Genomic DNA, 22,949 nt, shown 5'->3' on the forward strand with positions numbered 1-22,949 from the left:
GCCATCGAAGTTGTTTGTGGAACATCACCATTACGTACAGGAGTGGGCAAGTTTTCCTGTGACATAGGCATTTTCCCACTGTGTTAGGAAGAACCACAACACTCACAGTTTTCCTAAGGGAGCAAAATACAAAAGTGAGATCCTGCTATCCTAAGAGCTGATCAGGGCATTTATTTCAGTTACTGAACATCTGCATTCAAATCCTTTCTTTGCTTCTTTCACACCACAGATGGGAATGTGGGTTTTCCCACATCCCAAGCTTGTGGTTTTACCACCAGGCTACTTGTTCTTTGAAAGCAGGTTTTTCTTTTGGTTTTCACATCTGCTCATTGGAGACAGTCTACTTAATAAGCAGTCTGAATCACTCCGTTTTAACGCTCATCTGTAGATGATCTCGTATGTTACACTGTCATGTGTGTTTTCATGAGTGTTAGAAACATTCTAATAAGAGACCTGGGTTTGTTCAGCCTTGAATGAAGAAGACTCAGAGGGGATCTGATCCGTGCCTATAAATATCTAAGGAGGCAGAGGGATGAGGCCAGACTCTTCTCGGCAGTGTGTGGCAATAGGACGAGGGGAAATGGTCACAAAGTGATGCATAGGAAGTTCTGCACAAATGTGCATGGGAACTTCTTCCCAGTGCAGTGACGGAGCAGTGGCACAGCTGCACAGAGAGGTGGTGGAGTCTCCTTCTCTGGAGACGTTCAGGACCCTCCTGGGACGCCTACCTGTGCAACCTGGGCTAGGGAGCTGCTCTGGCAGGGGGCTGGACTCCGTGATCTCTAGAGGTCCCTTCCAGCCCCTACAGTTCTGTGATTCTGTGAAGACCACTGAACAGAAAAATGCCTGTTACTAATGTCTAAGGAGTGAGGAGAAATGGGGATCATAAGATGCTTCCCACCTTCATTTTCTCCACAGTTCATAACAACATACACCCTTCCACTGCATATATGAATCCTTCCACAGGCTCCCATAGGAGCGCACAGGACTTCTATCACCGGGTTCAACGACAGAAAAATCCGATTTCCCGAACACGAGGAGAGCAGCTCATCCAATCTTTTCCAGGCTCTGCCTGAAGAGACCGCATTTTCCTCACAACAGCTCAAAGACGCGTTTGCTCTCTGTGCAAATCTTAACACCTTAGCGTCGGGGAGCCGTGTTAAAAAGCGGCCAGGGGCCTTCAGCTTATTTGCGTGAATTAATCACGGGAACACTCTTTCTGCATTAGATGGCACTGTCCCACACGGCTCACGGGCGAAGGCGGGCGGAGGCAGCCGAGCCGCCCCTACCCCCAGCGCCCGGCTGCGGGAAGCGCCGCCTCCCTGCGGGGCCGGGACCGCCCTCCCCCCTCCACGCCGCCTCTCCCGGCGAGGGGCGGGGCGGAGGAGCGCGGAGCGCATCGATCGCCGCCATCCATCGGACGCCCCGCTCGGCGCTCGGCTCCCTCGGCAGCTCCAGCCCCGGCCCTCCCCGTCCCCCGCCATTTCAGACCGGGACGGAAAGGGACGCGGAGCGGGCGCCGCGCGCGGCGGGCAGGGAGACGCCGGCGTGCTGCCGTGGCTCCGCGCAGCGCCGGGCAGGTACTGGTACCCCCTCTCCCCACCCGGCTCCGCGCACCGTGCTCCCCGCCCTCGCTCCCCGCCGAGGCGGGGCGGGAGTAAGCTGCTCCCTGCAGCCTGCCGCCGCACCTCCCCACCCCCCCCCACCCCCTCTCCAGACTCCTCGGTGCCGCTTACGGCGGGGAGCGGTCCCCGAGCGGCCCTAACCCGCGCCCTCCGTCCCCGCGGCACGGCAGGACAGGTGGCCAACGCCCTGCGGGAGCCCGGCACCTGGTGCTGAGTCAATCCCGCGCCGCTCCTCGCTTCCTCCTCTCTTCAGTCCGCATCCCACCCGCGAGGCCGGCTCGCAAAGTTAGGCGGCCCGGCCGGCTCCGCGCTCGGGGAGCCGGGGTGGGGAGGGCGGCGGCCGGGCCGCGGGGGTGCCGAGCCGCTGCTAGCGCTGCGGAGCCGGAGCCGGAGCTGGAGCCGGGCGGGCGGCGGGAACTTGTGGAGGAAGCGGTGGTCGACGAGAGTCTTCTTTGAGTGTATTCCATCCCTCTCGGTGCCCGCGCTGCGTGAGGAATCGCTTTCCTTGGTAGCTTTTTGTCCTCTCTTTCCGGGAGGGAGCTGCTTTCCGGTAGTAGTAAAGGAACGCGGTGGTGAATGAAGACACACCGCCGGCATCCTCGCTGGTCCGATCTCAACCCTTTCTGCCTAACGTTGCTTTCTTTGCCTCCAGGTCTGCTAAAAAATGACGGAGTATAAGCTTGTTGTCGTTGGAGCCGGTGGTGTGGGCAAGAGCGCCTTGACAATACAGCTTATTCAGAACCACTTTGTGGATGAATATGACCCTACCATCGAGGTAAACACCTTCACCTTAGCTTTGCATGGTGGGAGTTGTTTGCTGTTGGACATTACTGCAAAAGCACTATGGCACGAGAGTACATATTAATTCTAAAGGATAGCATCACTCAGGTATCAGTGAACTGCTGTATTTCTTGAGCTGGCCGTGGAATGACAGCTAGGGCAAGAAATGAGCAGTTTTCTTCAGTGGAAATGTGTAGTGTTGCATTGGGCACTTTGAATGTGAGTTTGTAGGATCTTGGTGAGGAGGTTCTTGCCAAACTGTATTGGAAAACATGTGCCAAAACTCACTGTAGCTTCACGTCAGCCTCTTAACATCAAAATGGAAAGACACACGTTAGGAGAGGTTTTACTTGTGAAATGCATGTGTCAGGCCTTCTCAGCTCTTATCACCAGGATCTGTGTCACGTGGTGAGGAATGTGCTCTGGGATGTTACGCTGAATGAGGCAAAAATTTGGAACTCGATACTATTTTTGTAGCAGGCAATTGTATGTTTCTGTGTGTCTAGGAAAAAGATGTAGGATAGCTGCTATAGCAGGTTCTCTGTGGTACATGGTGCAGTCCTTCAGAATCTGCAGATCTGTTTAAACATATGCAGTTCTGTTATTCTAAAGATTTGTAATGAGTAGACAGGTCTGGCCATGTAAACATAAGAAAAATACTAGTATTGTCTGAAATCTCCTGTGGGTAGTTTGATTTAATAACCTCAGACTGCATAAAAGGAGAAATGACATTATAATTTACCCAAGTTTTTTTTTATGTTCCCAGCACTGAAACTCTAGCTTATGACTTCATTTATATGTTTACACAATGAGGTGCTTCCAAGCTCACTTGGAGGGTTCACAGGGGTATAAATCTGGGCTTAATACGGTGACTCAGAAATGGCTCTGGAGCCACTCTAAAGTAGATGGGAGTGAAAGGAGATGGTGCCCTGAGATGGTAGGGAGCCGTCTTACCTCAGTGAAGCACAAGCCTGAGTTGGTGCTCCCCAAAGAGAGATGTTTGGGATTACCTTAATGTGCCTTGTCTGTATGCTCTGTGTCCAAGTAGCATTACCTGTGCTTGCTGAAGGCTTTGTGAACGGATAGGAAGAATGCTTACCTTGCCCTATAGAAGGGTAGTTCTTTCAGTTATTAAAGTTTGTTATCTGAAAACAAAACAAAGTCACCCAGAACATTTTGAGAAAACAGGAAGCTCACAACTTGTTGAGAGGAACAGACAGAATGGGATTTTACTTTTTTCTTGCAAAAGGGGCCTACAGGGTTGTTGGTAATGCTTGTACTACTTGCTCATTGTCTAGGCTTCTTGGGTTAGAGGTATATTTAAATACTGCAGGAAGTACTGTTGAGGTTCTACGTTAGAAGTTATCTTAAAAGGACAGACCTGCGTAAACAGTTTAGGAACACGAGAACTTAAGTGTCAGTGTCCCTAAATCACTTGAGGGATTTTTGCTAATCAGCAAATTGAGTATTTTGAGGAATGCTAAAGGCATTTTAATGGTAATGGTAAAACATGCAGTTGTTGTAGAAAAAATGCTGATTCTAGAACAGTGGCATTTATTCCCTACTGGAAAGGGTAGAGTGTCTGTAAGGCTTTGGTGTGGTCTGCAGTCAACTGGTATGATCTTCTGGAAGAAACCTAGAGCCTAATGGATTTTATCTGCCTCAACAACTTGTTGAATGCAACAGTATTAGTCTTCTTGTACTCAGCCAAGAACTTGTAGGGAGTTACAGTTGTTTTGCCTTGTAAATCCCGAGGCCATGAGGATGGATATCCTATCTTTCTCCCCATCTGGAAGATCACCTTGTGTGCTCATGGTGTTACAGAGTAATTGTGGTTTATAGGGATGCATGTAGGAATACATACTTAAGTTACAGTGGCGTGGTCTGTCACTTGGAGTGGCAGATGGTCCCCTGTTAGTGGGCTTGTAGTTGGGTTTAAATGCTTCACTTCTAGCTAGGGCAGAATCCCTTCAGAGAGGTTGTGTGGTTGTACTTCCTCTATATAGGTGCAGTCTTGGTGTGGGGTTGCTCGAAGAACTGTAGCTGTAGGTGCTCACTTTCCATGCTGTATGAGGAAATAAGGCTACAGTTGTTGTGAAGGATAAATAAGTGGTTCATTAGTGCCACACTATTATTTTTCACTGTCTGCTGTTTCTTTCATTGCCTTTTGTTTGTCTGTTGCCAAAGCATGCCTTTTCCTCAAAAACAATGAGGTTACATATCATGGATTCCATACCTACCTGGTTGTTTAGTTGTTTCAAATCTTAAATGATAAACATTTTAAACCCATGACTTCTTGCATGGCTGAAACAGTGCAAGAGAGGAGGAATAAACTAGTTACTCAACCACAGATGCATAACGTTCACAGCTTTACTCTTTTCAGTGGAACAGAATTAGTGGATGAACAAATAACTTACCTGCTTGAGAAGCTTCATGTCTCATGACCTGGTCAAAAATAGATAAATGTATTTTTTAATTTTTATCTGAGCATAATGGCTCATGAGAGGGAGAGAATTAAAACGACTGTGTGCGTGAGTAACTCTTGTTATTCAGAAATACGTTTATGTTTATCACAACTTCATATCTTGGAAAGGATGTCAGAACACGTTTATAGCCAAGCAATTTTAATTTTATTTTTTTTTCCCCTAAGTGTGTATGCAAACGCTTCAGGATCTGGCTTAATGCACAGAGCAGTTGGACTGGTGCCCTCTACTGGTTGCAATTTGTTAAATCTTTATTTGCATTACATTTTATGATTATTTTAAAATCATTTTTTTTAACAGTGTCAGCATATGTAGCACTAACACTTATGTCAAGTTTTCAGTGTCTTGGAGAAGGAACAGCCCTCTTTCTTGGCTGTCAAAGGATTTTTCAATTGGATTAGCAAAATCCCTTGAGTGATTTAGGAGTACTGATGTTTAAGAGTGTGTGTTCTTAAATGACCTGTGTACCTGCAGAGCTTCACCAGTATGTAGTAGCAGCTTCGTAGTAACTATAATGTTTTAATATTAAATCATTGGTATAGTGGATTCCTGAAAAAGAGTAGTTACTCTCAGAGGTGGGTTTTTGTAGTCAGTAGATTTTTTTTTTCAGATAAATTCCATTTGTGGCATGTAGCTGACACACCATCCTTTCTTACTGGTACTTCTAGTGAACAAATGGAATTATTGCTCCTTTAGCATTATGTGTCTGATTTATATATTTTTTTGGGCTGAAATATCAATAACCATAGGCTGTGTGGTTAATTAAGTTAAAGCTCTTTGATGTAGGTAGTGTCTGCATACAGAGAGGTGACAAGTTCGTATTTGGAGTCACATAATGTGTTGAATTTCATTTCTAGTTTGTGTTTTATTTTGTGTAGGAGTCCTGTATAGGTGCTTCTCCATTGCCACATTTTCCAGTGTGCTATGAAGCTGCTAGATTTCAAAAGCATCATGAGAAGGGGTGTTTTTTTTATTGTTAAAGGGTAGTCTGGCTATGTTGGGTTCTGCTGTTCCATTTTGAAGTAATGCTGTGATGAGTATTGTAGCAGCAATAACTAGCTTTGAGTTTTTCAGTACATCCTGCACTAATTTGTTCCTGACTTGGTAATTTCGTACAATATGGTGACATTTGAATTCACCACAGTGCTGCTGGGGGTCTCAGCAACCTGTGCTGTTTATGTGGTGATTCAGTTTTCTTTCTTATGGTGGCAAATAGGATTTTTTAGGCTTGACGTTTTGCAGGGGAGAGGGTGGAGGGGTGGGGGGAAGCCAAATCTTTATTCTTTGAGTGACTTGGTAGGAAAACACGAGCTTGAGTTTTCTGTCCAACATCCTTAGTCTTTTTCCTACTCAGATCCTTTTTTCTAGTTTTCTTTCAAAACTGGGCAGACAACTATCACGAGGCATTCCTTGCTCATGTACCTGTGCTGTGCTTTGTGCTCATGCAGCTTTGCTGCTGCTAGTGTGGCATACTAAAACTAGCACTTCTTGCAGGAAGTATTGGAGAGGAAAAAGAAAAAAACAGATTTCTTTGATGAAATGTACTTCAAGCTTTTGTTTTGAGCACAGCTGTGGGGAGTTGATGAAGTGCACAGAAATTCATATTTTTAAAGTAGCAGTCAAATTGTAAGGGAAGAAAATGAAATAGGCATTTTATGACTGATGCAGTGCCAGAAGTTCTGTTAATACATTGCTGAACTGTGATGAAGTTGATAGGACGTGGGAGATCTCCAGCTGTGCTTGAGTGGATTGGGATAAAGATGGGCAGGCTCTTTTCCTTCTCATTTAAGGACTGAGATGGAATGTTAACCTAATTTTAAAACACATTGGAGCTTGTGTATTTCTCTCAGCTTTTTCATTTTTGTGACTAGCTACTACTTGAACACTGAATTTGCACTTCTGTGAAATAAATGCTTCCAGAATCATGTTGGAGCAGAACTTTTATCTTAAGGGTAAGCAGTCAGTATCACTTTAACCTGATAATTGTAGAGTGATATCCAGGCTTGAGATAAATAAGAACCAAGCATTTGTTTACTTGAATGGACTGATCTGTACAGCTGTCTTCTGCTTGTTTTTAGGATTAGCAACAAGAAGGAACAAACTTCTGCATTAAAAAACCAAACCAAACCACCACATTGATGAAGTGCACGGATGTAGGTGTACAGTGCTTAAAATTGATGCAAAAGAGGGAAAGTCATGCTGAATTCATCTTCACGTTAGCTAGCATTGCAGCTTTAGCTCCCCTCACAGTAGCTTAGGTTCATTTTTCTAGAGTATTAAAAAGATCCTGCTTACATAACTAGAACACGAGCAATATTATGTTAATCTCTAGCTAAAGGAACTGAAAGGTTATGCCACAATTTCCTCTGGACACCTTGTATTTGCTATAGTATTGTTTACTGAGAATAATTAGTGGTACTCTGTGACATTGTTAGAGTTAATTGACATGGTCTTATTATAATATTGCTCATAGAAAATAGAGGTTTGGGTGAAAAAGTAACACTCACATGCTCTTGTTATTGCTAAAACTCTGTGCTTATGGAAGCCTAGCACCAAAAGGCCTGTAAGTATGCATTACTCCTAGCTGCTTGGGACTTCATACAGATTTTTAGCTACTTGAGTCGGTGACCTGAAAAAGTTGATAGTGTTGAAATAATTTGTTCCAACATCGCTCTGAACCCATCAGGGCTTTTATCTGAAATTGTGCTTTGTGTTGCTCTATCTTGTCTGAAAAGCTTGAACTTCAAATGTATTTACTAAATTTGATAATTAAATAACAAATGTTGTTATATGCAGTTGCTTAGGGTTACAAAACAGCTTTTTCTGTCTCAGACACTGAAGGCTTCTTATACTGTACTTCTGAGGCATAGATTGCTGGAGTCGTTGTCCTGCTTGTGAACTCTTCCTATTTTGTACATTGTTGTGGCATGATGGCTTTATGAACATCCATAGAATGAAGGTCATGTTTCACTTTTTTATAAATTGAGTAAGCTAAATCTTCTACAGTCAGGATTACAGCTTTCTTCAATTCTCATACGAACAAAGGGAGGGCTTTTGAACTGGATCCGATTTGTTCTTTTTGTCCCTTTGTACAAAATGAGAAATAAGAATGCTGCGTGTATGTGCACGCGTGCATACACATGCAGTGTTACTTTTTGAAGATGCAGAATGGGGATCAGAGCATGTCCTTCCAGTGGTATTTCCATTTCTGGATTAATGAGTGTGAATATGGACCACAAATGTTCTTATGCTGTCATTTGCTAATCTGTAAGATCAGATTATAAGTGTTTTCAGTTATGATTAACTATCAGTAAACAACTTTAATATCTTTTGAGCTATCTGTGCTTGAAAACTTTGTTCCTATTTAACCATGTTGGTTTTTTTTTCCCCTCTTCTTTAGGATTCCTACAGGAAGCAAGTAGTAATTGATGGGGAAACCTGTCTCTTGGATATTCTTGATACAGCAGGTCAAGAAGAATATAGTGCAATGAGGGACCAATATATGAGAACAGGAGAAGGCTTTCTGTGTGTATTTGCTATAAACAATACAAAGTCTTTTGAAGATATTCACCATTATAGGTGTGTATGTTGAAAGATAAATGATTAACTCTTGTATTAGCTGCATAGGTTGCTTGCTTTTACACCGGATAATGAATTGACCTCTCATGAAATAGCACTTAAAGGGAAATTTGCAAATTAGCAGCACTGCAATTTACTTGTCCATTTGTAAGTCTGCAATTTTCAGTAATTGAAAATCTCTTGTTTTGTCCTGGAGTTAAGCAGGCAACGTATCTGAAAGCTCTTGTTATGAATCAGTGTGACAGCCTTAGTGAATATTATTTACACAGGGAAAAAGTATCTGAAAGTAAACTCTGCTTATTCCATAAATAAAATTGTGGGTTAAAGATGGAAAATGTTCACAGTTTAAATTATATAGACAGTATGTTGTTATCTTTTCTTCTTTGGGGGAAGAGGAGGAAAATTACATGTGCAGTGTTACTAGAGTGATGTGTGAGCTCTGACACCTTGAAGAAAAATTAAGGATACTCATATGAAGTTCCAGATCCGAGATGATGGCTAGTTGAGTTAGTTAAAGCAAGCATGAGTTTCAATTTTTATGTCAGCTACCCTAAAATTGGAAATGGAAGCAGTCTCTGGCGATTACCAGTACCAGAAGACTTACAGCTTTGTAGCTTCATATTAGATTGAATTCTGCTTGGCTGTTGTGCTAGGAAGCAATGCAGATCCCAACAAAGATCACTGATCTTAGTAGCATCAGTGTAAGGTTGGTCCCAAATACGTAAGTTAGGCTATTCCAAGTTAGATATTTAAATGCTCTCAATTTTATGTTGCTGTATAGCATAGGAGTGACTTGCTGTAAGTAATAACCACAAACTCAACATCTACTTGTAAACTGAAGTTGCCCATTTTGTAACAAACCCAACTTACTGTTCTTCCCTTGAGGTGGGATAGCATGACAGTTCAAGGTAATCAAAATGAGGAGCTGTTAACAGTCTGGATTGCATAACTTTATTTCTCCTGTATGCTGGCAGTTCAGCTGTTGATTTGAGTAGCTAAACAGGTAGATTCTTAGCTGCATTAAACAGTTTGCTGCTGGCTTATCTTCCTGTAGCAACTGTGGGATCAGGAGAGTTCTGTACGCACTTTGTTTCAGGACTGTTCCTTTTCTGAACTTAAATTGATCTAGTCAGTCCTTGTATACATTTAATTATATCCAAAATCTTCTAAGTGAAGAATGCGATGGTACCAGTGGCTTCTTAATAAAAATTGAATAGCTTAGAGTTCTCAAGTAGAGATGACAAAATATCTCTCGCTCTCAGAAGTCCTAACACCCTGCATCTCTCCTCAGTTTTGAGCCAGATTATTAGAAAGGAGTTTCCTCTGTCTGTAGAGGAGGAAGGAAATAGTAAGGCGTTGACATAAGGCAAAAAGGAGTGATAATTTTGCTTTTCAAGTTTCATAAAGAAATATTTGTAGACTTGCACAAGAAGGCCTTCTGTGTTTTAACTCAGCATTGTGAGTTGAGTGCAGGAGCTCCTCCAGTGCATTCACACACCTGTGGATGACTTTGTGGAAGCTGAATGCTTCTATAAATAACTGAAAACACTGACTGTACTAATTGAGGAGAAGACTTGCGGATTATTTAAGAAAGCAAGGAAAGAAACAAATAAAATAATGATTGTTATTTGAGATTCTTTACAAGTACATCTAAATGGTATTGTATAAACATTTTCTTGCTAGTCTTTGAAAAGGCTGTGTACCAGATTTCTCTTTCCAGAGAACCAGACCAGTAGTCTTCAAACTTTGGAATCCCTTTATCTAAAATCAGAGTTTATAATGCTGACTTAGCCTGGAAAATGCAATACATGCGGAGGGCTTTGACTGTTTTATCTCACCAAATGAACTGTGTATTATGAGTGCAAAGTATGAGAGATTGGTAGCAAGATTTATACCAGAACTGACATTAACTTTTGTTTTTGGGGAGGATTCTTGTGTGGAGACATGAGGAGCTACGGCAATTTGGCTTTGAGCACTTGCTGCAACATGTCAGCCTTTTAAAAATAAGGGAATAAACTCGATCAATTCACTTATTTTTAGTAGCTTCTAGTAGTGAATGTGCAGTGAGTTAACATAAGGAATACTGAAATGCTGTCATTTCATTTGTTTTAGTGTTTTATAATCTATCATGTAAACCATTAAATAAAACCCTCTTGAATAAAATCTTTTCTTTTTTCTTTAGGGAACAAATAAAAAGAGTTAAAGACTCTGAAGATGTCCCGATGGTGCTAGTAGGAAACAAATGTGATTTGCCTTCCAGAACAGTAGATACAAAACAAGCTCAGGATTTAGCAAGAAGTTACGGAATTCCCTTTATTGAAACATCAGCAAAGACAAGACAGGTAAAGCTCCTGGCTCAGTTTTCATCAAGTTAATCATTCTGAGCACTACTGATTGCTTGGTTACACCAATGGATATGTTTCTTCAGAGTAGAAATTCTTGTGGTGTCTTTTCTTTCTGCCAGCTCTCTGACTACCAATAATTGTTTATTAATTTATGATTCGCTTCTATAGCACAAACTGTAAGAGTGAGACCTGGGCTGCTGGTACTCCACTGTCAGTTGCAGAACTCTTATTATGCTAGGCTTTAGTACTGTGAAAATTAGTACTGTGAAAAGCACCTCTGTCTAGAGGTGAAATGTGGGGTTTTTGTCTGCAAGAGCAGACAAATGCATTAGGTTATTCTAAATCTTTTCCTTAATAACAAAAGAAAACATCTTTTAAGGTGTTGCTTTAACATAAGTGGAACATGCTTAATATACCTTTTTATAGTTAAGCAATTGACCGTAAGTCTTTTTTGAAGTTAAAGATGGTTTGGATTAGATATCAGGAGGAAATTAACTATTCTTGAGTCAGAAGGTGGTGAGATGCTGGGGCACAGGCTGCCCATGGAAGCTGTGGATGCCCCATCCCTTAGAGCATGCATTTGTTTGTTGTACTCAGCTGATGCTGGTGGGAGGGATAGTGTTAGAGCTCTTTCAGCACTTCTGGGACAGAAGTGCAGGAGGTGGTATATCTGTACTCAAGAGAAGATAAGGTATACATACAGTATGGATGAAGCTGGTTCTGTACCTAAGAAGCTATTCCTTTAAAAACAAAAAAAAATTGGTTTGTGCTGGGGTTTGATATTTTTCACAGGAGAGCAAGGACTTACACTCAGTGTGGAATTACAGCAGGTCTGAGTGGCCAAATAACTTGTACTCTCTGCATCTTCAGAAGTATTGTGTGTGAGCTATGAATTGGTACATAGGTGTAGCAGAAAAAAGCCAAATAAGGGCAGAGTGCCACAACTGGAGTAATCATGCATCAGCTGAATAGATGGAGCTGCATCACGTGACAGAACTTCTTTGTAAACAGTGTGTAAATTATTTTTAGATTAAAAGGCATGAATATTTTATTAGTGCAGATATGCTGCACCCACCCGAGTGTTGGACAAGTTGAGACCTGGACTGATTACTGAAACTGCTGAGAATTCAATGGAATTCTAACTTTAGGCAATAAGGAAGAGCCTGTAAACCCTGGTCAGGTAGGGCAAGGAGCATAGACCTACAGATCTTCAATGGCTGGTAAGTGAAGTGCAAGAAGGAGTGTGGCATATGAGTGGTCTGAATAATTATGGTGGTTGGAAGTTCCTGTGTTAGTGGCTGTCACTGAGATGTTAGGAAAAGAAGGAAGAACTCTGAAATTGCATTTGAGGTTTGAAGTACAAATTCTGTACTAATACCTAGATGTTACTTTGTTCAGCCTGCTATGTGGTGTCAGGTGTTGTTCAGGAAATACTCTTCTCAAACCCTCTAATGGAAGTGGATTGATTAAAATGATGTCATATTCAGAGGCCCCAGTCTTCAGGTTACTCCTGCAAGCCTACTTAGTACAAAATTTCACACTCACAGATTGCCATTCCTGTTCAATTTTCTGATCTTCAGTTATGTGAAGTAGCATCAGCTTTGTTTCACTTTAACCCAGGTATGACTCCGAAGGGTCTGCTGGGGCCTTGTGCTTTTCACAGGACAATGGATGACTGGTGTATGAACTGTTAAACTTGTTTCCTGTTGGTGTTTTAATCTGTCTTCATATTTCTAGAGGTGTCAATTGAAATATTATAGGAAGGGCCTGGCCTTTGGTTTTTCAAAGCTGATCTTTACACCCTCTGCAGATGAGTAGTCCCCAGAAGGTCTCATATTTTAAACTGGAGAAACCTACTGGTCTCTTCTGAGAATGTTACCTTCTGAAAGTTGGACTTTTATTTCCCAGTTTGGCATTAAACCTCCTAAGAGGAGTATTCAGCAGCAGGAACCTTCTTACTCTTCCATTCCTACAGCTGCTGGCACTAATGCCCTGCTGGAGGGCTCCCTGCTGCCAATTTACTTCTGCCATTCCCTGTGCCCCAACTTTGCTGGAGGTCAACAAGAAGCAGAAGGGCTTCGGGGTGAGGAAGTAAGGGAGGTGAAGCTGCCAAGGAGTTACCTGTCTATTCTGTTTTGATTACTGAGATGGCATTTTTAAAAAAGACAGTACAGTGTGCTTAGGCATAATCTTACATCCCTTCCAACTAATCTGAATATTAAGATTTTATGTAATTGATAGATGGGGCCAGAAGGAGGAAAGGGAATAACACTCTAACAGTATTTGTTTTTATTTGATTCTGACTGGCAATAAAGATAAACTTAACTTTACTGCATAAAAGTCATGTTATAACCCAAATCCTTGTGGGATTTTTTTTCGTGGAAATTATCAAGTAATCAAGTATTAAGTGAACCCTATGGCATGGGTATAGGGCTGTGCATTTTTGATTGTGGTTAGTGTTTTTTCTTTCTAGTTAGACCACTGGCTAAAGTGAATAGAATGTAATTTTTATAAATAGCACTATCACTATTTTTTACATGTAAGCCAATGTCTGTACTGGTGGTTTTATAGTGTGTGTTGCATCAGTTACCCTTTCACAATCCTTATGCAGAAGAGTATGAATTGTCAGGGTTTATTTTTATAGCTGTTCCTACTTCTCTCTGTCTGACACAACCTTTAATTTTAAATTCTTCCCTGTGCACGTAGTGTGTAGTTCCTGCTCATGAAAGTGAGAGAGGAGGGGCAGTTAACCCTGACACAGGGCTGGATCTGGTATTTCGGTACTGTGCCATTTATCTGAGTTAAGCAACTTGCAGCTGAATGTCTGGCTACCTTCTTAGTCAGAAACGTGTTGAAAACATTGCCATTGAGGTTGTGGGTTCTTCAGGTTGTTCAAAATCTCAACTCTGCCAGAGGAGAGAAATGCTTCCATTTCTGTTGGCTGGCTGGTTATATGTGTGAACCAGGATTATTTAAGCAAGAAATATTGAAAACTTTCAAAGGAAATTGGTATTGAAGTGACTTAGGTTTATAAGAGCATTGCACCTGGCTCTCTCAAAGTGTGCTGATGAAATTAGCAGATGAGTTTCTTTGTATGCATTTGCTTTCAGATTAATTTCCCTTAATGGGATTCATAAGACTGTTCTTGATGGTGACAGTAGTAACAATTTCTTTTTTCACTGTCTGTCTCTTTCCCTCTCTCTGCATTGCTAAAGCAAATCACAGCTCCTTTTGGTGATGGGGAAAATTGGTAGTACACTTAGAATGAAGAATTGTTCATGTGAAAGCTCCATAATCAAATTATGTATTTCTACTGCAAAACAGTAGACGTGCAAAACGTTGATTCTTGTGCAGCCTGTGCTTTGGCACATAGCAGCTGATCAATACGAAGTATTTCCTACTGAGGAATAAGTTTCCATGCCTTCTAGGAAAAAATGAAAGTATGAGCTTTACTTGAGTTTTGATGTTTCTCATAGCTCTTTCAAATTTTTCATGACCTGGAATGTAAGAAGACTTGTCAGTACTTCACTGCATGCTTACTGGACACGTTTTATATGACAGATACAACCTAAGAAATGAATTCATTTCATCTTTAAATTCAGATGGCTGTAGTTCAGAAGAACTCACAATAACAGCATTCTTATTTAAGATAGCCCATGGTGTGAGTCATGCTGAGTGACCCAGTAACTGTAGCAGTGAACGTCAGCTATTTTCAGTATTAGGAGTGCAATAAGATGAGCTGGAGAGTAACTTAAAGAAAATATGCCATATAGAAGCCCAGATATTGTCTTTGAGTAATAATAAAATTCTGGGGTTTGAATTAATCTGTGTTCCTTGATTGTCACTCACCTCCACCTTTATTTCCGAATAACGAGCTTGTGTTACATTGATAAGACTGTTGATCTGACTGAAGAGACGAGTCATGAGATGGACTGAGGAGAGATTTACATCTTTAAAAGCTGTAGCTGAATGTTACCACCAACTTAACGATGGTGCTGTACTTTTCTATTTGCTGAAACATATCGATCCTCTTTTTTTTTTTTTTAATGCTTATGATATCCTTATCTTCAAGTGGCATAAAGGCATAGCTGCAGAGAGGTAGTGTGTGTGACCAGAGGGTCAACTGCTGCTCTGTTGGCCCTGGTGTGCTTGAGCAGCTGCCCTTAGGCAGAAGATGTGAGTAGCAGTAGGTCACAGGCTGTGTGTACTGCTGTGACAGGGCCTGACTTTGGCTGAGAGAGAAGAGCTCAAGCTCTTATGCATCATCAGTAATGAACTTGTTGCCTTGTCAGCACAGAAGAGTAACTTCTATTATTACAGTAAGTATTTACATTGGGAAGTTATTCTGAAATACCACTGAGATGCTTCTTAAAAAGTACTTTGCCATGACTCAGAAACCCATTCTCTTAAACCTAGTAGCACAACCCTTGCTCTCTAAAAAAAGCTTTAAAAACAGTATTGTCTGAAACTCAGTATTCTTAAGGGAATTTATTTCTTTATAAACTCCTACGAACTTTTTCAATGCTGTTAGTTTGCTACACAGATTTTGCAGAGAACAGGAGGTAAACAAGCTTACTTTTCTTTGCCAGCCCAGTGACAGGTTCTGGCTTTGGCTAAGAAAGGAAAGTAGTTGGCTAGCTGTATGTAAGTACCCTCTAGCTACTAGTCTAATAGCACTTCTTGTCTGCAATATACATTCATACCCACAAAATTATATGAAAATATTCAGAAATTGAAGCTCTATTTTCAGCACTGGAAGAACTGGAAGAAAATTCACCTAGTGGTAGTTTCTGTAGGAAAAAAGGAGTGCTTGAAGCTTAGGTATTCCCACTGAGATTAGCCAGCAGTATATTCTTTAAATATATTACAATTCCTTGCTTTAAAAAGGATTTAACAAGCAATGAATGTGCAAGTCCAGCATTTCAAATATATGTATATATTAAGGAGTAGGAAGGAAATTTGCTTGACAAAGTTGAGTACTGGATTAAATTGTAAACTTTATCTCAGATAGAAGGCCTAATATACGTAAAAAAAGGAATTTTGCCAGCTGAGGAATCAGGTCCACAACATCTGTTCTTATGGACAGGATCTTTATCTCCTCTGGATTCAGTGTGAACGCAGGCCTTCTGTGGGCCATCTGGATACCCATATACTTCTCTCAAGTAAAGCTCATAATTTTGGTGCCTTTTTTTTTTCCCTGCCGTGGTGTTCCAGTATGTCAAGATTGTCAATAAGAGCAGTTTTTAAGGAGTTGTGTTTTACAATGCAGAGAGTGGAGGATGCTTTTTATACATTGGTGCGAGAGATTCGACAGTACAGAGTGAAAAAAATCAGCAAAGAAGAAAAGACTCCAGGGTGCATGAAAATTAAAAAATGCCTTGTAATGTAACAGGGTAAGTTTTGTAATGTAATAGGATAAGTTTTTCAAATCATGTGCTGAATAACGCTGATTGACGATATCTTGTGAATCAGACATTTTATGGCTAACTGATTACATAATTTAAGTATAAAATCATTCAGATTTCAGTATGGCAGTCCTGAATAACACACCTAGCAAACACCGAAAGATGTGCTTTGTTTTTCCTGGCTATTTGATGAAAAAGGTTAAAAGAAGATCTTTACTGCGTATCAAGTTCTCCATCTTTACAGATGGAGATTTTGTTTTGTGCCTCTGGAATTTGGTAGGAAATGGTTTTTTTTGTTCTTTAAGATGGATTTATTGCAGATACTACAAAAATTGTACGTTGAGTTCAGGCTGATGGGAGAGGATCCTAAAACTTACAGTCCTGAGATGCAGAAAGAGGTTCCTTGATTATTTTAAGATTTTGGGGGAGCTTTTAAATTGGGGAGAGAAAGGTGAAGTACAGCTGGAAAGAACAGTTGCGGAATTCTCACGAATGATGATTTTTTTATCAGTACACTCCACTGCAAGAAAGGAGGAGAGGGAAGAATTTGCAATGTGAGAAGGTGCCAGTCTAAATCCCTTCCAGTGATGTTTGGGTAAACCATCTTGCTCCTTGCATCCATAGCTCCTTGGACTGATTCTTTGCCTCTTTCTGCAACAGCGTTACTCTCATAAGGGACTGTTCAAGCAGGAGGATATGGAGTTTCCTGTTGCTTAAAAACTCTTTGAAAAGCAGTTTTTTTCACACTGAAGAACAGCTTGCAAAAGAAAGTAAGAGGAATTTGACTTCTGTGATAAGAAGGCTGTTGTAACTGGAGAGAGGTTTCTTTCAATGAGGAGTAGGGGGAGGAGAGAATCTTCTTTCCTAAGTTTTTACTAGATGTGTGCAGGCTTATTATATTCTTAGCTTTTTAGTGATGAATGACTGCTTTGAGCTGCCTTGTTAGATGCTTTCTAAAAAATGCTTTGCGATACTGTTTGTATTAAAGGCTTCCTATTCAGGGAACTGGAAAATCTAGTAGTGAAGATACCCAAGTTTTGCATCCAAGTGTCTCAATAGAATTAGTGCTAATAAAAAACTTTTTTTTTGTAGCTATTTTAAAACCAACTTAAAGCACCTTAGCAAGACTGCTTTTCATGAGAATAATATGAATTAAAATTTCTGAAGCGTCCTCAGTGTAGCATTCTCAAAGCCAGCATTTCCATTTCTTGCTGTCTTCTAGTACAGCCACAGTGTGAAGTGTCTTTTATTTCTGTGCTTGTATTACTACTAAGCACCTGCCTTCCACCTCGTTAATGGTTTGACCTTGTTCTTTGAGCCCCTCTTGCTATGGAAAATTTGTTCTGTTTCACTCAGTAAATCTAACTTCACACATACTGGATTAATTCTGATAATACGAAGTGATAGAAGAACTTAATTAGAAGCCTCAAACTAAAATTTCTTTTATATATTAGGACTTCAATGCTGCCTGCTTTTCCTTTTTGTGGAATTTCCTAGGAGGGGAATAGGAGGAATATAGATTTCCCTTTTCATTGGAGGAATCTTTTTTCATATTTTAAGATGCTTTTTCTTTTCCCTTTAGCAGCACAGGGAACATATAGGTAGGTCACTACCTATATTCACTGACACACCTTTCCTTCATAAATGCCTCCATGTCAGTGTTCTGTCAGACTGCCCCTCTGCTGCCATCTGTCACACAGTGACAAATGTAGTGGAATATTGGTGGGAAGGTACAACCTCTACTGCCACAGCACCAGCATCCACCTGAAGTCATGGGCCGACATCATAAAATAGGAGGCGTTGCTTTCAGAGCAGCCCTTGTACTTCCTTTCCACCTGCTTCCAGCTTTCTGTCTACTTCAAAGAGAAATATGAGTTATCTTTTTTTCCCCTACAAGAGAAATCTTTTCTGTCAGCAATTGGTATTTTTTCTCTTTATTGTGACATCCCTTACTTTAAAAAACAGTCTTCGATAGAAGGCTCTAGCACTTGCAGTTTCTGTTCAGTGAAGGAAACATTTGTCTTCATATTCAGATGAATTCTATATAAATACCTTCAAGATACTGAGTCATTTCAGCAACTTCATGTTTGGAGGTTAAGCTGGAGGAAGCATACTCCAAGATGTAGCTTAGTTCACTCATTTGCCCTTTGGAAAAACAAATGCCAGGAGCAAGCTCTGTCCTATATGCAGCAACCTGCTCTCAACCTCTGCCTTCCAGGGCAGTGTGATATAGCACTGAGCATACTCTGTGAATTCTGAGGTTCTCATCCTTAGCCTGGATTTAAAGCACTCATTCCATACATCTCATGCTTTCTGAAGTTTGTACACAATGACTCCAGTGTTTGAGGGAGGAAGGTCAGCTGCGTGTGGTCCCTGGCTACTGAAAGAAGTAACTGGGAAGGTTGAGCACCTTTGATCTTGTAGTACTAATGCCTTTAGGGACCTTCTGCAACTGGAGTATCCACTGCTTGTATTCTAATTCCACTTCTAAGATTTAATTCGGACTGAAAAGTGAAGGACCTCAGTCTTTCTTGAATCTCCAGTTCTAACACATAAATATTCTAAATGTTTCGTATGTTATGTTTACTGTTTAAGCTTAAAATGAATTGTGGCAGAACCAAGACTAGTAAATATATAGTTAACAAATTTGAAGGCTTGCTCTGCAAGCGTGTAAATGAGAGGGCAAAAGCCAAATCATTCCCAAGTAATTTGCAACATGTGCTCTGTTTGAGATTATCGCCTTAGTTGGTAGAATAGATGTCAGCCTTCACTGTGAAGTCACATCCTTAAAGGGCAACAGTATCACTTCGTACAAGGTATTTGTGTTTTAAAACTAGCTTGAGGAGAGAAGATAGCTTATTTGAGGACTCGAATTGCAATTTCTGTTCTGTGCATCTTGCTCGAAGATGCTGCTGAAAGCTAAAAACTGTCCTCATAATGAATGCTGTTCTGGCACAGTAATGATGAGCCTGAAGGGTAGTTTTGTAACAAAATGGTGAACAGTCTTGTAGAAGTATGTTGTGCAATTGCCTTTCTTACACCAGTCTTATGTTGTAAGAGTGAAACTCGGTCGTGACTGATTCTTATTTCCCTCCTGGCTGCCTGGGATAAGAACTGCAAAAGATGTGCTGTGAACTGTGGTACTTGGTAGATCATTTCCCTGCACAAACTTTGCTAAATGTTCACTTTCTGTGTTAAGGCTGAAGTTAGAAGTAAAATATGCTCCCTCTCTGTAAAGTAATGCCAACCTGATTCTCAAAAGACTTCACCTTTTCTAGAACCACACGTACTTCTTATGAGGTAGACTACATCAATTTTATTTTGACAAATAATATTTTAAACTACAGAGCAAATGTATTTTATATGTTATGAGACCTCGCAGAAGTCTATTGCTAGTTTTATTGGATAGGCTAAGAAGGACTTTGACCTAATATCAGTTACATAAACATAAAAATGTGAAAGCTTTAAGTAAATCTACGTTGTATCAGCAGTATTGCTACCAGTGTAGGTGTAGCTCATTAATACTCACTGTTGTTCATACTTAATGATTAGTTCCATTATCATTTGGTGTTGGGATGAAACAGGAATGAGTAAGCTGAACTTTGGCTTTTCGTTGCCCTTTTTTTCTTTATTTTTTTCCAGAGTTCACTTTCTGCTCTCTAACTGAAGTAGGAACACAGGAGCAAACCAAGAGTGCTGACTTTTATTGGCAGCTTGATAGCACGGTAGCTGACCGGAGGTGGGATGCTGGCTGCAGGGCTGGATTTCTCAGCCCAGTTCTGTGCTGGTGCAGCTGGCTACTGTGATATGTTAACGTTACACAGCTATTGCACATAAATAGCTCATTACAAAGTATACCCTATAATGCTGCATTTGATTATGACTCACATCAGGCATATGGGTGTCTGGTCCAAAGTAGTAAGTATCGGCAGTTATAATTATCCCCACCAAGAGCAGAAAAACTACTCCCTGTGAAGGAACTGGAGCTTTTGTGTCTGTAGTTTTAACTGCTGGAGCTGTGGAGGTTTGAAGTGACTATGTGATACGCTACAGACAGTGTGTTCCATGTGTTGTTGCATAAATTGAATGGAGTGATTTATGAGTGTTAACTGATCACTGTAACACGGTTGATTTGATTGATTTGCTGATGTGAAAACTTAAAGGAACCTGTGGTGTGATTATTGTATTCGCATGCCTGACAAAGGACCTGAATACGTAGATGAGTCATAGCTACCTCTTTGGTACCCAATTCCTGCTGTCGTGTTTGTATTAATGGTTTAAAGCTGTGTACAGACTTTTAGGTGTAAGCAAAGCTAACTAATGCTTCTGAGCTTCATTCTGAAATCCAGCAGGAGCTCTGTATGTCCTTATAATCTAAGCGTGGTTCATTCAGGTGGCTGATCCTCAGCCTGCAGCCGGGAGGAACTTCTCATATGCTGGCCACCTGCTCCCTGGAGCTGCTCTCCTGCAGGGCTGCATGCAGTGATGCAGTCAGATGTGTACTTCTCATGCAAGAGGAGACAGCTGCAGCCCCCCCAGCACCTCAGTTTTTTCCCCAACATGCCCATTCCCAAAGTCCAGAAATGCTCAAGAGGGTGTTGGCAACCTGGCAGCTCCTATAGCCTGCAGCCTGCTCTTTGTGTGTTGCAAAGGCCCCAGCGAGGAGAGGGTGGTGTCAGCTCCTGCAGAGCAGGCTGCTGATGAAAAACACTTCAGCTGGTCAGGTCAGGTGAAACCAGGCTGAACATAAGCAGACAGCCAAGTCTGTTGATGTGGTTGTAATGTGTGCATCTGTGTATCTTTTTAGGGTGTTGATGATGCCTTCTATACATTAGTTCGAGAAATCAGAAAACACAAAGAGAAGATGAGCAAAGATGGTAAAAAGAAGAAAAAGAAGACAAAGACAAAGTGTATAATTATGTAAATACAATTTATCCTTATTCTTAAGACGTACTGAAGTAATTTTTGTACATTACACTAAATTATTAGCATTTGTTTTTAGCATTACTTTACTTTCTGCTTCATGATCCTGTTAGCTTTACCTGAATGCTTGTTTTAAATGACAGTGGAAACTTCATTCCTCTTAAAGTGCCAGTATTCTTTGAGTGTTGGTTCTTGAACTAGCGATGCCTGTGAAGAAAAATAAAAACAAAGAGAGAAAAACACACACAAACCTGAGAACCGTCTTAGGACTCTTTGGTGCATGCACAGTTGGGAACTTCCTATTTTTCTTACTGATTGTGAACTTCTGTTCTGTGTGTAAACAAAAAACAGTGAAACGATGCTCTATGCGTTCTGATGTCCCCCTTAATTTTTACTGGTTTTTTTAAATTGTTATTATTTTTTAAATCTGGTTGGGAAAACAGACTAGTTAGCAAAGAAGACTTTATTTTCAGATTTCCTTTTAATTTAGACTGACTGCAATATAGAGAGACCAGAAGCCTTTATAGTCTTCCTGTAGATTTTGCTTCTAGGCATCTAGTCTTGTAGCATTTCAGATCAACTTTATTGAATGTAAAGATAAAAACTTTCACAAAAAAAATTTTTCACCGCAATTTGTCTCAGTCACTCCTTAAATACTCTATTTTTTCTATTAAAAAAAAAAAGAAAAATTAAAAAAAAGACACTAATGCACATCTGGCAATGGAAAAAGTAAAAGTTCCAATTAGACTGATTTCCTGTTGTCAATACATTGCTTTAAAACTTTCACTTTTTCTGTCTGAAGACACCAAGGTGAAATCATAGCTCTCCTGGGCCCCCTGTGGTAAATCTTTAGGTAGCTTTGTGCAGCAGGACAGGATTTCACCCTTAGTGTCTCTAGGAAATACTAGAAAGCCTTAATAGATCAGTTGATTCCGATTCTTAGGTTACTTCATACACAGATCCAGAATTAATCATAACTAAATCAGAATCAATCCTAAATTATATAGCAAATTAAAACCATGTTTTGTTGTTTTTTCCCCAAGGGTGGCATGAAATGTTTCCACATGCCCATTTTATGTAAAAAATAGGAGCAGAGTTTTAAATTCTAGTAACCTCAAATCAGTGAATGAATGAGCTTGAACTTAGCTGCTTCGTGCAAATAATTTGGAAATCTGCTATGCCGTGGACGTGGTGTGCGATTTGCACTAATCTTGGGCATAGAGTGTGGTTTCCAGATCCAGTGTTGTTTGTGTGATGTCTGTGAAGTACTAGTTTTGTTGCACAGATGAAATGGTTGGTGAGTGGCATTCCAATGTCTAGACTGTCATGAAACTAGACCAAGATTTTAATGTTGTCTTTCTCTGTGATTAAGTCTCCTGTGATTTTTTTTTTTTTCCTTCTGATCAGAATTAGTGCAGAATTTTTATCAGAAGCAATCATTTTTGGTACTGAAGTAGTCTAGCTATCCTGCACTGAAGCAGGAGCTGGTGTTTCCAGTGCTCCCTGTTCCTGCTGCCTTCCTGCAAAGGTTAGGTTGTGTTAGTTGCCTCAGTTCTGTAAGGCCCGCTGCTACCCAGTCAGCTGCAGAACTGAATTGGAAAGCAGGACTTCCATGTACCAAAAGTAAAACAAGTCATCGAAGGAGGACAGTAGAGGACAGGGGGCTGGTAACTTCTGCAAGTCTGGATCAGGGCATAGCAGCATCGCCCTAACTTAAGCTATAACTAAAGCATTACATGGAAACTTTACACAGTATAATTTGAATATACCAGTGTAACTCAGGCCACTTCTATGGTATCAAAGGTGCGA

General features: G+C 40.8%; 1 protein-coding gene across 3 annotated transcripts; it reads left to right on the top strand.

Annotated features, from left to right (window-relative positions):
* Positions 1 to 1,450: 1,450 nt before the first annotated feature.
* KRAS (KRAS proto-oncogene, GTPase) lies at positions 1,451 to 21,839 on the top strand. Of its 3 annotated transcripts, XM_065742487.1 has the most exons (7): positions 1,453 to 1,580; positions 2,278 to 2,400; positions 8,289 to 8,467; positions 10,650 to 10,809; positions 16,082 to 16,197; position 19,193; positions 21,025 to 21,839. In XM_065742487.1, the coding sequence occupies exons 2-7, from the start codon at positions 2,290 to 2,292 to the stop codon at positions 21,139 to 21,141; spliced, it is 684 nt and encodes a 227-aa protein (XP_065598559.1). In that variant the 5' UTR covers positions 1,453 to 1,580; positions 2,278 to 2,289; the 3' UTR covers positions 21,142 to 21,839. The 3 variants fall into 3 exon arrangements, with proteins under 3 accessions (XP_065598557.1, XP_065598559.1, XP_065598558.1); XM_065742485.1 differs by lacking the exon at position 19,193 and having other exon boundaries at positions 1,451 to 1,580; positions 16,082 to 16,205; positions 21,025 to 21,102; XM_065742486.1 differs by lacking the exons at positions 16,082 to 16,197; position 19,193 and having other exon boundaries at positions 1,464 to 1,580.
* Positions 21,840 to 22,949: the final 1,110 nt, after the last annotated feature.

The sequence above is a fragment of the Cyrtonyx montezumae genome, unplaced genomic scaffold (genome assembly GCF_038088225.1).
Source record: "Cyrtonyx montezumae isolate F1298 unplaced genomic scaffold, pur_monq_1.0 scaffold_3, whole genome shotgun sequence".
In the NCBI taxonomy this organism is placed as follows: domain Eukaryota; kingdom Metazoa; phylum Chordata; class Aves; order Galliformes; family Odontophoridae; genus Cyrtonyx; species Cyrtonyx montezumae.

What these genes read in the sequence shown, in the direction of transcription:
- KRAS (XM_065742487.1), top strand. Translation starts at nt 2,290, where the DNA reads ATGACGGAGTATAAGCTTGTTGTCGTTGGAGCCGGTGGTGTGGGCAAG. An exon ending in AATATGACCCTACCATCGAG is followed by an intron (nt 2,401 to 8,288) that starts GTAAACACCTTC and finishes CCTCTTCTTTAG; the next exon opens with GATTCCTACAGGAAGCAAGT. An exon ending in CATCAGCAAAGACAAGACAG is followed by an intron (nt 10,810 to 16,081) that starts GTAAAGCTCCTG and finishes TTTACAATGCAG; the next exon opens with AGAGTGGAGGATGCTTTTTA.